General features: G+C 49.1%; 1 protein-coding gene across 3 annotated transcripts in view; it reads left to right on the top strand.

Annotated features, from left to right (window-relative positions):
- LOC127576564 (Kv channel-interacting protein 2) overlaps nt 1-17833 on the top strand; it is a 300063-nt gene that overhangs the window by 194575 nt on the left and 87655 nt on the right. The window contains exon 1 of one of the 3 annotated variants that reach the window (XM_052027112.1): nt 7829-7983. The exons of the other annotated variants lie outside the window; for them this stretch is intronic. Coding sequence (XP_051883072.1) covers nt 7878-7983 — 106 coding nt within the window. The 5' untranslated portion in view covers nt 7829-7877. Of the gene's footprint in view, nt 1-7828; nt 7984-17833 lie in introns of those variants that run through there. 3 annotated transcript variants of the gene reach the window in all.

Raw genomic sequence — 17833 nt, 5'->3', positions numbered from 1 at the left:
TTGTACTACCTCAATGTACTGTGTAATGAATTGATCTGTACGATCGGTATGCAAGACAAGTTTTTCACTGTACCTCGGTACATGTGACAATAATAAACCAATTTACCTGAGGATACAGAGGGACAAAGATCAACTGGAAAGTTGGGCAGAGCAGTGGCAGATGGAATTTAAGCCAGATAAATGTGAAGTCATGCACATTGGGTTGCCTAATAGTGGCCAGATGTACACAATAAACAGCAGGGACAGACACGAGAAGCATTGGTGTACAGAGGGACCTTGGGGTGCAAGTTCATAGCTCCCTGAAAACAACAACACAGGTGGATAGGGTCGGGAAAAAGACGTTTAGCTTGCTTGCCTTCCGAGGCAGGGGTAGTGAGTATAAGAATTGGGACATCACGTTGCAGCTGTACAAGGCATTGGTTCCGTCACTCTCGGAATGTTGTGTGCTGTTCTGGTCACCACATACAGAAAGGATGTGGTAGCACTAGAAAGAATACAGAAGAGATTCGCCGGGATGTTACCTGGAATGGAGGGCTATAGATACAAGGAGAGATTGGATAGGCCGCGATTGTTCTCACTGGAGTGCAAGGGTTTATAAAATTATGAGGGGCACAGATAGGGTAGATGGTCACAGACTTTTTCCAAGGGTATGGGGAATCTAAAACTGGAGGACATAGGTTTCAGGTGAGAGGGGAAATACTTAAAGGAGATCTGAGGGGCAAGTTTTTCACATGGAGGGTAATGGGTGTTTGAAACAAGCTGCCAAAGGAGACAAGAACAATTACTGCATCTGAAAAGCATGGGACAGGTACATGGATAAGAAAGGAATAGAGGGATATGGGCCAAATGCAGGAAAATGGGAATGGCATAAATGGGCATGGACAAGATGGGCCGAAGGGCCTGTCTCCTTGCTCGATATTGGAGTGTGGGCTCACAAGTAAGGCAAGGGATTACACAACAAATGGTAGGATGCTAAGAAGTGTCAAGGGACCTAGGAGTGCAAGTCTACAGATCGATGAAGCTGGCAGAAGATAAGCTGGTTAAGATACTTTGGGGCCAAGGCAGAGGAACATCCAAGCAAGGAGGTAATACTGGAACTGTGGAAAGTATTAGTTAGGCCGCAGCTGGAGCTTACAGATCTGAGTGCCACGCCACAGGATGGATGAGATAGCACAAGAGAGATTGGACAGCAGATCTATAATTACATTGGCATAAGAGACTACTGGAATCTGGAGCAACAAACAAGATGCTGCAGGAACTCAGCGGGTCGGCCAGCTTCTGTGGAGGGAAGTGGACAGTCGACGTTTCAGGTCGAGACCCTTCATCTGGATCCATTTCCCTCCACAGATGCTGCCTGACCCACTGAGATCCCCCAGCAGCTTGTTTGTCGCTATACAATTATTTTGTTGGATTAGGGACCAGAACTGGGAGAGAACAAAGATCTTGGAGAAGGGTGACAGGGACCGAGAGGGGGTGAAGACCACAGTGGGGCTCAGAAAATACTAAGGTAGGAGCTTGATGGCTAGCATAGATTGGGTGGGCTGAAAGGCCTGTTTCTGTGCTGTATCTCTCTATGACTTCTAAGATGGAGCTATTGCTGTTTGAAAAGTTAATATAGATCAGGGAGCACAGAGGGTGAAGGGTGTATAGGGGAACGAATGCAGGTTACTTGCAGCTGGAGTTCTGGATGAGTACCAGTTAGAAATCACAAACAGTGTGAGACTGATGGGCAATATAACCACAGGCTCGCTGGATGTGCAGTTGGCTAAGCCGGTGACTGCAGTCTGAGCTAATGTTTCCGATCGATTCCACACTGACTCTCATCTTCTGACAACCCAAGCAGCTCTTTGGCTGCTGGCATCAAGCTAAGAGCTTCTGGGAGAGGAGAAGCCAGACACTGGCAATCAACTTGCTCCATTCTCGACCTATGGGTGAAAGGAAGATTCCTGGCACCTCTGGAGACAATGCAGGAATTGTTTTTAAAGAGTCATCCCCATTGCAATGCAGCAGGTATTGCTCCTTGTTGGACACAGAGCTCCAGGGCCAGCTTCCCTGATCTTCCTGTACATGTAGCTGAGAGGGTAGACATAACCTGAAAAAGATTTATCTGTGTAAAGACTCCACAGTGCTGTGGTTCCTGCGTATTATCCTTCCAACAGCGCAGCATTCACTCCATACCACTCCTAGGGCAAGGTGGGGCTTCCTTGGTACTGCCCCTCTGACAGTGCAGGGCTCCCTCGGTACGCCTCCTCCGAATGTACAATGCCTTCTTAATACTGCCCCTTCGACAGTGTGGTGCTCCCTTGATGATGTCCCTGTGACCATGCAGTGCTCCTGCAGTGATTGTCCAGAAGCAATGCAGTACATAGAGTCATACAGCACGGATACAGGCCCTTCGGCCCAATCAGTCCATGCCGACCACGGTGCCCACCCAGCTAGTCCCAATTTCCTGCGTTCGGCCCATGTCGCTCCAAGCCCCGTCCCTCCATGTACCTATCCAAGTGTTTCTTAGATGATACTGTTGTACCTGCCTCACCCACTTCCTCTGGCAGCTCATTCCATACACTCACCTCCCTCTGCGTGGAAAAAGTTGCCCCTCAGGTCCTTTTTAAATCTTTCCCCTCTCATCCTAAACCTATGCCCCCTAGGTTTGGACTCCCCTACCCTGGGGAAAAGACTGTTCCCATTCACCTTATCGATGCCTCTCATAATTTTAAACACTTCTATAAGGTCACACCTCATTCTGCTACGTTCCTACATTAGACATCTCCATCCATGCAACACACCACCAATATTGTGCCCCTGACTGTGCAGAGCTCCCTCAGTACTGCACCTCTAACATTGCTGCATTACTGTCCCTCTGATAGTGTAGGACTTCCTCAGTATCGCTCTTCTGACAGTCTGGTTTCCCCTCAGTATTGCCCCTCCAACAGTGCCACAGGTCTCAATACTGCCCAATTCTAACCTTCCAACATTGTTCAATGAACAGCAACACTGGCCACCATGTTGCGTTAGATACAGAGATCTCTCTGCACTGTCTGGCAAACACCCACAGGGAAAAGACAGCACAAGTCAAGCCCCCTCTACACCGTCCCATCACACACTCCCAGGGCAGGGACACCACAGGTCAGATACAGAGTGAAGCTCCCTCTACACTGTCCCATCACACACTCCCAGGGCAGGGACACCACAGGTCAGATACAGAGTGAAGCTCCCTCTACACTGTCCCATCACACACTCCCAGGGCAGGGACACCACAGGTCAGATACAGAGTGAAGCTCCCTCTACACTGTCCCATCACACACTCCCAGGGCAGGGACAATAGGGATAATAAATAAAAACAGGTTGGATAAACCTCTCTGTACTGCCCACTACTGCCCCGGGTGAGCTGTTTTATTGTATCGATGTCACACTTCCATTTCCCACACCAAGGAATCTGATCACTTCTCTTGAGCTGACAGCCAAATTAGTACCAATTAGTGGCAATTTGCCATGAGAAATTAATTAACATCAGTGGAGTTTGACTCATTAGCATTCAAGTGAATCAGCGATTGTAACGCATTTGCTCTTTCAACTCTGTTGTATCATTGGGCTCCATGCATCTTTGGGGACACTTTTGTATCATTTGAAATGAGGCAGTGAAAAACAAAATGACATTAGTTATAGAACCATGGGATACAAAAGGGGACCATTCAGCTCATTACACCTGTGTCTGCTCTTTGAAGTACCTCTCCAATTAGTCCCATTGCCCTATACTTTCCTACAGGTAAGTTCTTCAGTGCCAAGCTCCCCGTTATGACTTGAGGGGCACTCCAAATATGCAGACCTTTCTTGTTTGCTTTCTGTCTTTGCCCTGAAGATGTATCATTTCCAATTATTTATCCATGCTTCGCTTAGACAAGTTATCTCGTATGCTATCACTGAAAGATTGTGTTATGCGGTATGAGAAACATTTTTTTTAACAAGATCTCTATCAGTAATGCAGCAAATGCGATGTATTTGTGTGTTCAGAAAGCCTTTAATTAAGTTATAACATTGTGACTCAAGGGTAGCATGTGAATCGTGGGTGACAGGTTGTACTGTGGACAGCAAGCCAATCCCACCACAGGGAGCTGGAGTTGTGTAGGCTTGCAAACAATGGGAGGTGATGTTCCACAAGGATCGTTGCTGGGACCACCATTGTTCAACATTTGCACGAACCATTCTGATGTGGGAAATGGAATAATGAGAGAGATAAAAAAAAAAGCAGAGAGGTCGTGTTAACCTTGTGTTGAGCAAAGCACTGTGCATTGTTGCGATCTCCATGAAGGATGCAGATACAATGCTTAAGAGGCAAAAGCAAGTGGGCATCAGAATGATGAGTGAAGACAGTTTCACTTGTCACCTTAACCAAGATAAACCCCTTATCCTCCCAGGCTACATTGGGGAAAATTAGAGGGAGGATTATTGTACACACACACACACACACACACACACACACACACACACACACACACACACACACACACACACACACAGAGTCTTGGGCAGAAGTGCTCCCATTACCCCCCACTGACCCCCACCTCCCACCCCTCCTACCGCCCCACTGACCCCCACCTCCCGACCCTCCATTACCCCCCACCTCCCGAACCTCCATTACCTGCCCACTGACCCCCACATCCTGCCCCCGTTCCTCTCCCTCCTTTCAAGTCGTCGAGTTTATTGCCACAGGCACAAGTCTATGTGTGCACAGGTGCAATGAAACACTTACTTGCTGCAGCATCACAGGCACACAGCATCGGATAAGCAGCATCCACAAGGATAACAAGTTATACACAGTTTTTACAAGAACAAAAGCTTGAACCTGGTGATGTTGGACTTTCCTCACAACTCTCCCAACACCTGAACACTCCGCTGCCTTTGCTCAACCATTCTCCCCTGCTCTTACCCCCTTCCTTCCTTCTCCATCTCTCCCTGCTCAACCTCTCTTCTTATCCTTTCCCTGCCAATTCCTTCTCCAACACCCATTGCATCTCTCCTAAATTCTACCACCCACATCCCTTCTCACATGCACACACAGAAAATTGAGGTCTCCTCCCAGATGATAGTCTGGAATGATGGCTGAGGGTCTCCATGTGGTGGGGTCAATTTGTGCCAGTGTACCACTGGGAAATCAAATCCAGGTCCAGGCACCAAATGAGTCATACAAACACGTGAATTGGGCATAAGGGTGAGCCGTTCAACTCCTTGAGCTTGTTCTGCCATTCAATTAAATCAACAGGTCTGATTTTAACCTCAAATCTGCACTACTACCTTCTCCTAGTAATCTATCACTACAATGAAAGTATTTAAAGGCTCCTCTTCCACCATCTTCTGAGGAGGAGAAAGTTCTTGGAGGAAAAACAAATCCATCCAAAATGAGCAAACTGCTTATTTTTAAACAGTGAGCCTTAGTTCAAGTTTCTTCCACAAGAGGAAGCATTTTCTCCATATCCATCTCATCAAGTCCCCACGGGACTGGCATATGCTTCAATCAAGTGCCCCCTTGCTCTTCTAAACACCTTCAGATACAGGCATGATCTGTCCAACCCTTCCTCAAAATACAACCCACCCATTCCAGGTATTGGTTCTCTGAATTACTTCCAACACATTCAGAGATCCTTCCTGAATGAAGGAGACCAATACGGTCCACACTACTCCAGATATGGTCTCACCGATACCTTACATAACAGAAGCAACACCTCTTTCACACTGAGCCTTTCTCACAATCCACAATTCTGGCTAGCAATTTATGGGAATATTCATCACATGACCTCTTGCTCAACCCACCCACCAGAACAATGTCCTGGCGACACTTTTCCTCCATTGGTTACTGGACACGCCCATCAGAACACTACCCCACTCCTGCCTTCTCACGGCCAATTGGAAAGCAAGCAAAATCCTCCTTTCCTGATTGGAGGATTCCTGACCATCATCTCTGGCCGGTCACGCTTGTGGGAGCTTGCTGTGCACCAGTTAGTGGCCGTATTTCCTATAGAATTTCAAAATAGAAATGGGGGCGGGGGGTGGAGGGGGATGTCCAGAAAGCGACGTGGCAGGCTCTATAGAAATGCAACTCCTGCGTTCAATAACTTTGCAAATAATAAACTACAAAAAGAGAACGAAATAACGCATTTTGTTTTTTTTAAATAATTCCCCTGGGATTTCTCGGTTGAAGCAAGTCTGGGTGAAAAGTTATCTTTATTCCTGAAGGCTACCGTTTCACCCGTGAAGGTTAACAACCCACACTGTGAGCGCCAGTGATCTGAGGTGCTCCGAACATTGCACCACCCAGATCCAGGGGCACTTCAGGCTTTCCTTTAATTTCTTTAACTTTGCTGGAATGCTGCGGCATACCACACGGTGCAACCTGTGAGATAGTCAGGAACCGAGGATGCTGTAATCTCTGCTGAGGGGAAAAGCTAGTTGGACCGTCACGGCAGGGAGAGGGAGTTTAAGTAGGCATCAGCCGTTGCCCCGGCAACTGCATTAAGCAAATCGATGTAGGTGGTGTCATTGAGATGGGAGGGCATGTTCCCTCTCAGTCTCACACACTGGCAGCGCTGCTAGAAACCTGCCCCGGGATCACACAGCCCCAGGTCAAACAATGTCCCACCGCTCCAACCCACCCACCGAGTCCCCGGCACCTTCCCCGTGACCCATTGCAACCTGCTCCCACTTCTCGACCTACGAGCCTTGTTCCCCCATCCCTCTCCCCCTCGTCTCTCCCTCCCTCCCTCTCTCCCCACCACCTTTCCTCCCCATCTCCCTCCATTTCCCCATCTCCCGCCCTCCCCATCTCCCTTTCTCTCCATCTCCCTCCATCTATCTCCCTCCCCATCCCCCTCCCTCCCTCCCTCTCCCCCTCCCTCCCTTCCCCCTTCCCCCCTCCCCCTCCCCCCCTCCCCCCCATCTCCCTCCCCCCCCTCCCCCCCATCTCCCTCCCCCTCATCTCCCTCCCCCTCCCCCTCCCTCCCCCCTCCCTCCCCCTCCCCCCCTCCCCCATCTCCCCCCTCCCTCCCCCTCCCCCTCCCTCCCCCCATCTCCCCCCTCCCTCCCCATCTCCCTCCCTCCCCCTCCCCATCTCCCTCCCTCCCTCCCTCTCCCCCTCCCTCCCTTCCCCCTTCCCCCCTCCCCCTCCCCCCCTCCCCCCCATCTCCCTCCCCCTCCCCCTCCCTCCCCCTCCCCCCCTCCCTCCCCCTCCCCCCCCTCCCCCCATCTCCCCCCTCCCTCCCCCCTCCCTCCCCCTCCCCCATCTCCCCCTCCCTCCCCCTCCCCCCATCTCCCTCCCTCCCCCCCCCCCATCCTCCCCCTCTCCCCATCTCCCTCCCCATCTCCCTCCCCATCTCCCTCCCCATCTCCCTCCATCTCCCTCCCCATCTCCCTCCCCATCTCCCTCCCCATCTCCCTCCCCATCTCCCTCCCTCCCCCTGCCCCTCCCTCCCTCTCCCCCTCCCTCCCTCTCCCTCCCCCTCCCTCCCTCTCCCTCCCCCCCTCCCTCCCCCTCCCTCCCCCTCCCTCCCTCCCCCTCCCTCCCCATCTCCCCCTCCCTCCCCATCTCCCCCTCCCTCCCCATCTCCCCCTCCCTCGCCATCTCCCCCTCCCTCGCCATCTCCCTCTCCCTCCCTCGCCATCTCCCTCTCCCTCCCTCGCCATCTCCCTCTCCCTCCCTCTCCATCTCCCACATAGAGCAAGGGGTGGGGGAGGAGGGGAGAGCAGAGAGAAAGTTTGGTGGCACCCCCTCCACCGCTTCCCCAGCCCTCCTCTAGGTGAATGCCCCTCCCACCGTTGGAGAGCGGACGGGCGGAGGTGAGCGGGGTCTGGTCGCTGGTGCGGAGACGGAATGGTCGCACCTCGCCATGCATCTGGAGGGCCTTGAGATGATAGCTGTCCTTGTGGTTCTCGCCCTATTTGTCAAAGTACTAGAGCAATTTGGACTTTTCGAGCCGGTGGTCATTGAAACAGGTACTGTCGTTTATCTTGAACACTCGCCTTCTGCTCTGCTTTGAAATAACTCTTGATGTAAACCAAGAAACAAGTGAATCCTGTCGGGAATCTGAGCCCCCAGTGTGACTGCGTTGTTTGTTCAGAGTTCGATCCTTATTTGTTTGTCATTATGGGACTTTTTCAGCTTGAACTCTGCCAGTGGAATAAGTTGCAAGGAGCGAGGCTATTTTAGAAACGCAACTTCTTTTAGGAAGTAAATTCAGCTGAGCAAATTCTTGCTGTATCTTCGACTCTTCTACCCCACGGTTTTAGTACTTTTCAATAAGCGTTGTGTTGAATGTGGGCGGGGGAAGGAATCACATTGAAACTCAGCCCCTCTCTGTGGAGACTCGAATTCGTAACCAGCGGTTGAGGCAAAGGGGGAAACTGTAGTTAAGGAAAACCCAGGCAGCTACTTGAGAGAAAGGGAGGGAGAGGAGTGGGAGATTGCGCAGCTGGGGGAGATGGGCCAGATGTTCGGGGCTTTGGTGGAGCACATACAAAAGCGTGGATTCAATGGACAAGGGTCGGTTTTCAGAATTGCAAAGGTGTCAGTGGGTGAGTGGGAAAGGAGTGCAGTTAAACTGTACTGTCAAACCTTGTGCATCAGAGTCGGCGGCCAGTGCTAGGGAGTGCCTGAGGCTCCGTGGGAAAAGTGCACCCTCGGGGGGGGGGGGGGGGGGGGGGTGGTTTATACCTTAAAGGTGTACTTCTTGTCCATGATTTCAGACTTGATAATGTGCAACATAGACATAGGTCAGAGGGCTTTTCGCTTCCCCTTCTCGAACACAATTAAGGATGACCAATAAATTCTGGCCTCTCCAGTGATGCCAACATTCTGTAAATGAATTTACAAAACTGTCCCTGGTGACAGGGTTTTCTGCAGACAATGCAGACAGAACTGATTAAGAGCAGTTAATTAACAGCAGAGTGTTATAAACCAGTAAATCTTTGTGTAATGATTACTAGGAAAATACAATTGACTAAAAATTCTGCCCACAGGCAGTTTCTCCCACTGGGGGACAGGTCCCACACACACACTGACCCTCACTGGGGGATGGGTTCCCCCCCCCCCACACACACACACACACACTCTGACCCTCACTGGGGGACAGGCCCCATACACACACTGACCCTCACTGGGGGGCAGGTCCCACACACACATACTGACCCTCACTGGAGGACGGTTCCCACACACACACTGACCCTCACTGGGGGATGGGTCCCACACACACACACACACACACACACACACACACACACACACACACACTGACCCTCAATGGGGGATGGGTCCCACACGCACTGACCCTCACTGGGGGACAGATCGCTCTCACACACATACACTGACCCTCACTGGGGGACAGATCTCTCTCTCTCTCTCTCTCTCTCTCTCTCTCTCTCACACACCTCACTGAGATACAGATTCCATGGATCCTGACCCTCATTGAGATAAAGGTCCCACACACTGTGTGGAATAAGTGGCGTAAGAAGTTCATGTTGTTTTTGTTGAGAAGGGGTCAAATCTCTTCACTGATTGGATTGTGAATCTCAGGAAGCTGAAGATGCAGAGTCATAAATCCCATCGTGGAACAAACCGTACAATGCCCACAGTCAGAAACCATTGACTCACCCTTTCGCTGTCAGCTCTCCAATTCCCTCTCTCACACCCTTTTCCCATAATCTGCAATCTTTCTTTTTCTTTCAAGCCATGGTTGAGCCTAGCCAGCAATCCACTCTCACTCCCTGAATAACAAAGGCTTTGATTCCTTCACTAACCTTCCACACCTGTCCTTTGGACCTTCACCATTCCACCAACGGAAGCTGTTTCTGTATGCCTGGTCAGTATTTTGATCACCCACACCATATGTCAACCCCTCTGCCCCAAGAAATAACCCCGTCTTCTCTATCCCTTCCCTAAATCTTGCCCTCATCCCTGGAGCCATTCTGGTAAATCTTTTCTGGGCCCATTCCAAGGGCTTCACATCCTTAAGTGGCTTGATCAAGACTAGAAGCTGTTGTGGCTGGAAGCAATTCACAGTAACTTGTATGCTTTTGTAGCCTGTGCCGCAATTTAAGATGCCCAGATCACATAAGACTTTGTAGCCACTTTCTCCACTTGCCCTGCTGCCAGTGAAGATTTTAGCACATACACACCCAGGTTTCTCTGTACCTGAACCCTTTAATGTTGCAATGCTATCTTCATTCTTCCTGACAAAGTGTATGACTTTCTGCATTTAATTCCATCCTCCCGTTCTGCCAGTGTGTGTATGTTCTTTTGAAGTCTATCCCCATGCACTATATGAAACAAAATTTTGAAATCTGACCCTGGGAGAGCAACAGCTGTACATTTCCCTCCAGTGTGAGAAAAAGCTCTCCACCTTACCCCTGTGTTGCCTGCCCCTGAGCAAATTATTCTTGCATGCAGCCACTGATGTGATTATTTGATGTTTTTAGATTGTAAGGAATCGAGGAATGGAGAATGAGCTGGAAGGTATTAAAGTCAGCCCTGATCTACAGCTGGGCAGTCTCTGGTAGCTATGCAGTCAACCGTCTACACCTCCTACTTATGACCTTACTGTCAAACGAGGCTCCTACCATAGTCATAGAGAGATACAGCATGGAAAAAGACTCTTACGCCCACTGACCATCATTTTTACACCCTGACCCATCTTATTCTCCCCACGTTCCCAGTTATGTGCAGTTCTGATCGCCCAGCTATGGGAAGGACGTCATTAAATTGGAAAGGGTGCGGAAAAGATTCACGAGGCCGTTACCAGGACTGGAGGGCGTGAGTTATAATGAGAGATTGGATAGGCTGGGACTTTCTTCCCTGGAGCGTAGGAGGCCGAGGGGTGACCTTAGAGGTTTATAAAATCATGAGGGGCACAGATGAGGTGAATGGTCAGTCTTTTTCCCAGGGTAGGGGAGTCTAAAACTAGAGGACATAGGTTTGTGAGAGGAGAAAGACTTAAAGGGGATGTGAAGGGCAACTTCTCCACACGGAGGGTGGTGGGTATATAGAATGAGCTGCCAGGGGAGGTGGTAGAGGTGGGTCCAATTACAGTGTTTAAAAGACAGTTGGACAGGGACATGGATAGGAAAGGCCTAGAGGGATGTCGGCCAAATATAGGCAACTGGGACTAGCCCAGATAGACATCTTGGTCAGCATGGATGAATTGGGCTGCAGGGCCTTTACAACTGTACAACTCCATGACTCTAACTCCCAGATTCCATCGCTTACCCTCACAATGTACTGTAGCCAATTAACTTACCAACTTGCACATCTTTGGAATGTGGGAGGAAACCGGAGCACCCGGAGGAAACCCACACAGACATGGGGAGAACGTGCAAACTCCACGCAGAGAGCACTGGAGATCAGAACTGAACCCAGGTCTCTGTCTCTGTAGGACAGTGGCTCTACTAGTAGCGCCATCCTACCAATTGCAATGGATCCTAGGTCCATAACACTGAATAGCAAGGTTCCATTTGCTCCTTGGCTGATGGCAGTTTCTGGAGTCAACAACAACACACCTCCTCCTCTTCCCACCCCCCCCCCCCCCAGCCCCACATGATTTCCCTACCCCATTCCAATCTCACCACCATACAGGGCTGTCTGGCTTGACTCATGAGACAAGTTCCACAGAGTGCGAAAACCCAACGTTATTGAATCGTCAGCCAAGGCCCTCACACTGCTGATGTTGTCACAGTCCCGACGAAGGGTCCCTGCCCAACACATCGACTGTCCCTCTGCCTCCACAGATGCTGCCTGACCCACTGAGATGATCACAGCAGTCTCCCTCGCAACTGCCAGCATGGAAATTAGGAAACTTCTCCCCTGAACTTAGTGCACTGAACGTTGAACTCTGTGGCTCTGCTTCAGGTTGCCTGGGTGATGGAGGGAGATGTCCCATCACGTCTCAGAGCTGATACATGATAGGTTGGAAGAGCTGAAGTAACTTTCATTTGAAGTAGAGAGTTAGAATCAAACTATCCCTAATCCATAATCATATTGGCACTGGATTATTAACCCAATTATAAAGGCCAGAGGGATGGCTAATGAAGAATAATTGGCGTGGTGGATATTGCTGGACACAGTCGATGCAGTAATTACTTAGTTTTTAATCTAACCCACACTGTCCCTGTTCTGGGAGTGTTTGACAGGACAGTGTAGAAGGAGCTTTACTCTGTATCTAACCCGTGCTGTCCCTGCCCTGGAAGTGTGTGACGGATCACCAGATCTCTTCCTAGTCCTGACAATCGATGATCTAGCAGCAGACCACTGAGAACTGTAGGTGTTGGAAACGTCGGTCCCATGGACACATTGACGTTTGGGGCATTCCTGATGCAGCTTGCACTGCCGTTCATTCATCCTGGATGGAAAAGCATGGACAGTGGAAGGAAAGGTTTTCATTAGTGCAGAGAGCTTCACAAGCTCAAGGCTGCCCCAAGGTGTTTAAGACAGTCAGTAAGATTCTGCCAGGGGAGGGGCAGAAGTGGGTGGGCTAGTTGTGAGGGAGGGAGACCAGGGAATATGATCATTAACAGCAACCTATTGTGAAGCCTTGACAATTCATCATTTAATTTTAATTCCCTAACAACGCTCTTAAAAATGTGGGTCCAAAACAAGACACAAAGGCAATAAAGTAGTTAAGAGGTGTCTTTCTGTGCCCCAAGACCAGACAAGGAGATGTGTGAATCCAACAGGTTCGGGTATGACCATACAGGGAATAGGAGCAGGAGTAGGTCACTCGGCCACTCGAGCCTGCCCTGCATTCCGTGCGATCATGGCAGATCTTCCCCAGGCCTCATCTCCTCTTCTGTGCCAGTTCCCCAATTCCCTCATCTGTCAGAATCAGGTTTATTATCACTGACTTAGATGACATGAAATGTGTTGTTCTGCGGCAGCAGTACAGCGCAAGACATAAAATTACTGTAAATTACAAAAATAAATAAATAGTGCAAAACAAAAGGAATAACGAGGTAGTGTCCATGGGTTCGTGGACTGTTCAGAAATCTGATGGCGGAGGGGAAGAAGCTGTTCCTGAATCGTTGAGTGTGGGTCTTCAGGCTCCTGTACCTCCTCCCCAATGGTAGTAACGAGAAGAGGGCATGTCCCGGGTGGTGAGGGGCCTTAGTGATGGATGCCCCCTTCTTGAGGCACCGCCTCTTGAAGATGTCCTTGATGGCGGGGAGGGTTGTGCCCGTGATGGAGTTGGCTGAGTCTACAACCCTCTGCAGCCTCCTGCGATCCTGTGCATTGGAGCTTCCGTACCAGGAGGTGATGCAACCAGTCAGAAATGTATCTCCTTCCTCCTTAAATACCTTTGGTGATCCAGCCTCTGCAACCCTCTGAGGAAGAGAATTCCAGGGATGCAACACCATCTGTGAGAAGAAATGTCTATGCACCTTAGTTTTAAATGACTGGCTCCTTATCTGTAACTACGTCCCTTGCTTTGAGACTCTCCCGCTGGTGGAAACATCTCATCATCTATCCTGTCATGTCCCCTAAGCATCTTCTATAAGGTTCTGTTTCAATAAGTTCATCCCTCATTCCTCTAAACTCCAAAGAATGCAGTTCGAAACTTTTTTTCCCATTTATGATGATGGGACAACCCTCTCACCCCAGTAATTAGCCCAGTGAATCTCTTCCAGACTGCCGCCAACTCCAATGTACCCTTCCTTAAATAAGGGGACCAAAACTGTGCACAGTAGTCCACGTGCAGTCTCACCAGGCACGTGGCACCTTACGGGCAGTACGGTAGCCTAGCGGTTAGCGTAACGCTTTACAGCGCCAGCAACCTGTGGTCAATTCTGGCCGCTGTCTGTAAGAAGTTTGTACGTTCTCCCTGTGTCTGCGTGGGTTTCCTCCTGGTGCTCTGGTTTCCTCCTACATTCCAAAGACATACGGGTTAGGAAGTTGTAGGCATGCTATGTTGGCGCCGGAAGCGTGGCGACACTTGCGGGCTGCCCCCAGAACACTCTATGCAGAAGCTGCATTTCATTGTGTGTTTCGATGTACATGTGACTAATAAAGATATCTCTTATCTTATCAATGTCCTGTACAATTGGAACAACGTCTGTTTATTTCTAGCCTCCAACCCCCAGTTGCAATAAGGAAGGGGTTTATTCATAATTAATGGGATGAAGCAACATCAGTAACTAATGCCCAACTCCCCAAATGCCAACAAGCTGAGGGTTTGCAGGGATATTTTGGAAAGTCAACCGTGGTTGGAGTTGCATATGGGCCTGACCAATTAAGGATGGTTGATTTCCTTCAGTGAAAGATATTGCAGAACCAAATGGGTATTAGCGATATTTCCACAGTTCCATGGTTATCAATAGTGAGATTAACCTTTTATTCCAGACTTTCACTAGTTGCCCTGGTGGGATTTGATCTCAAATCTCGAGATCAATACACCATGCCTGGAGACCACTAGGCTACCATATTACATAGAACATCGGACAGTACAGCACAGGAACAGGCCCTTTGGCCCACAATGCTGACCAAGATGCCGAAATAAACTAATTCTATCTGCCCGCACGTAATCTGTATCCCTCCATTCCCTGCCTGTTCGTGTACCTGTCTAAATGCCTTTTAAACTCCACTCTCATGTCTGCTTCTCCTGGCAGTATGTTCCAGGCACCTACCACACTCTGTCTAAAAAAAAACTTGCCTCGCAAATATCCTTTAAACTTTCCCCCTCTTGCCTTAAAGCTATGCCCTCTAGTATTTGACAATTCCACCCTCGGGAAAAGACTATCAACCCTATTTATGGCCCTCATAACATTACATACTTCTGTCAGCTCTTCCCTCAGCCTCCGATGCTCTGAGTTTGAGTGTGGGCAGGAAGACAAAGCGGTAGGTTGTGGTGTAGAGGGTTGAGATGTGGAGAGGTTCTAGAATGGAGTCCCTGTGGCAGCAGGGTGTTCTAGAATGGCTGGATCTGATGTGAAGGGGTTCCAGAACAGGATGGGTCATGTTCCAGTTCAGAGTGGTGGTTCTGGTACTGACAGGTGAGCAGTTTCACCCACTTGCACTAACCAGTTTGTGCCTGAAAAAGGAGTGCAACTGAACGAATTGCAATCAAAATGGTCGTCCAGAGACCACGGGGAAAATGAAGCAAAAACTGGAACGGAGAGAGGCACCTGCTAGATATTTCTTCCCTTGTTCAGGTGCAGCTTTGTGGAATAAATCTCTGTATCAGGAAGGTGCAGACATTGCAGTGAACTGTCACAGTCAGGCTGCCCTCCTGATCATCCAGTTAGTCAATTACTTACATTTCTACCGAAAAATGGAGCCTCAATATCCACAACGACCGTCAGGGTTTGGTGCTGATTTTTTTTTATGGGATTGATTTTTATTGGCAGTTTATTAGCGCAGATTCATTGGTATCTGTCATTGCTGCAGATCGTGGGATTAAACATCCCCAGGGCAGGGACCGCACGGGTTAGATACAGAGTGAAGCTCCCTCTACACCGTCCCATCACACACTCCCAGGGCAGGGACGGCACGGGTTAGATACAGAGTGAAGCTCCCTCTACACCGTCCCATCACACACTCCCAGGGTAGGGACAGCATGGGTTAGATACAGAGTAAAGTTCCCTCTGCACTGTCCCATCAAACTCTGCCAGGGTAGATACTGTGAAACTTTCAGCGTTGATTCATTGCTGGAGTAGGCATCCTTTCATTAGCGAGATCAGCAATCCACAGGATTTGGCAGAAATTGGAGCCCATCATCAGTCAATCAACTTTCTTCTCAAATTGAACAAGGCAGGTTTAATATCAATGACTTCAAATCATAGACAAAATGAATTTTAGATAGAGTGCAATTGCATGTCAATAAATCAAGCCATAATTGAACAGATAAAGGAGAGCTTAAATGTGCACAGGTTCATCAATACATCAGGTAGAGTTTAGCAAATGAGGGCTGGCATCTAGCAGCAGGATCAATTTTATGTGTCTCATTGTCAACTCCTGTATGTATCTTCATCTACTGCTGCATTTATGGGATAGCATGGGTCTTCATGTGAGGTGTGTGTGGGGCAGTGCTATTATCTTTTGCATCTCACTCACAATGGGCTGATTGGCCTCTATCTGTTGGTCATGTGGCTCTGAGTCTATCAAAAACAATTTCATGAAGTTCTAACTTAGGACCTTGTTGAATGTTCTTTGAACCTCAGGATGTCCCAGAGTTCAGTTTGCTCCCTCAAGGGATCTAGCAGCACATTTTTGAAAAAGAGTAGAGGACTTCCTCTTCACCTTCTGGGTCAACATCTATCCTTCATCCGACATCACCATAAAATAGACATCAGTCGTTTATCACATTGCTATTTGTGGGATCTTTCTGTGTGTGCAATGGCAACCTATGTTTTGTTCATTATGGACCATCTCTGTCCTTCTGGTGAAGATGCTTCCAATTTTTTGACTAAACAGGCAGGCAAAGGGGAAATAAAATATTTCAGGTCTCGGAGCCAACAGCAATTTTCCCAGTCAGGATGGTGTGCATCTTGAAGAGCAACCTGCAGGAGGCAGTGTTCTCCACACATGCTGCCTTTGCTCTCCGTCCAGGTAGAGGTCGCTGTTTTGGGAGGAGCTGTTGGAGTAACTTCGAAAACTGCGGCAATGCGCTTTGCAGATGGTACACAGCAGCCCACACAACCATAGTGACCCTTTTCGATGAACCTCATTGTGTCTTGTGACCTTTGGTGGGAGATGTGAGAAATTGGTGCGGGTAGATTTTCCAGAGCTGGTGTTTGCTGAGTCCTTTCAGGTTGACCAGTGTGTGCTATCAAGAGAGGCTAAATGGGTCTGGTTGGTGTTCTTTGGAGTTTAGAAGAATGAGGGGGTGATCTTATTGAGATATAAAATCCCAGGGGCGTGACAGGGTGAATGTTGAGATGTTTGCACTAGTGGGAGAACAGAGACAGGCCCTTCAGCCCAACTCGTCCATGCCGACCAAGATGTCAATCCAAGCTAGTCCCATTTGCCTGCATTTGACCCATATCCCTCTAAACCTTTCCTATCCATGTTTAAATACTAAATGTTCCCGCCTTTACCATTTCCTCTGGCAGTTTGTTCCATATACCCACCACCCTCTGTGTGACCCCTCAGGCCCCTTTTAAATCTTCCCCATCTCACCTTGTATCTGTGTCTTCTAGTTTTAGACTTCCCTATCCTGGGAAAAAGGATGTGACCATCCACTTTATCTATGCCCCTTGTGACTTTATTTACCTCTTTAGCCTCCTGCACTTCAGGGAAAATAGTCCCAGCCTATCAAACGAGGGATCATGGTTACAAGACAAGGGTCTGGTTGTGGAGATTTCTACTCAGGGAGCTGTGTATCTCTGAAATTCTCTGTCCCAGAGGATTGTGGAGACTAGCGCAATAGAAATATTTAAAGTGGAGGTAGATAATTTTTTGAAAGGTTGGGGGATTACGGGTTTATGGCCATCTGGTAAGGAGTTGAGGCCTTGAATGTTGAATGGTGGAAGAGACTTGAGGGGCCGAGTGGCCTACTCCTGCTATTTTCCTATCTTCTTCCGTGTGGATGAGATCGACCTCCTGCCGGATGTGCCTCTGGTACATTCGTGTCCCCACTGAGCTTTGGGGACTCTCTCCACTGTCTCTGTTACCACTATGAATAGATGTAATTGGACATTTACACATCAGAGCAGGTTACAGAGGTTGTTTCTGTCACTGACTCACTGGCTGGGGCTAATATCACACTGCGTAACATACAGCTCTGGTCCACTGCTTCCAGTCTGCAAGTGTGTGAATCACAATGGGGATTGTCTCCAGAGATGTGCTATAAATAACCTGCTAAAA

The sequence above is a fragment of the Pristis pectinata genome, chromosome 12 (genome assembly GCF_009764475.1).
Source record: "Pristis pectinata isolate sPriPec2 chromosome 12, sPriPec2.1.pri, whole genome shotgun sequence".
In the NCBI taxonomy this organism is placed as follows: domain Eukaryota; kingdom Metazoa; phylum Chordata; class Chondrichthyes; order Rhinopristiformes; family Pristidae; genus Pristis; species Pristis pectinata.
This window is presented reverse-complemented; position numbering and strand designations above follow the sequence as displayed.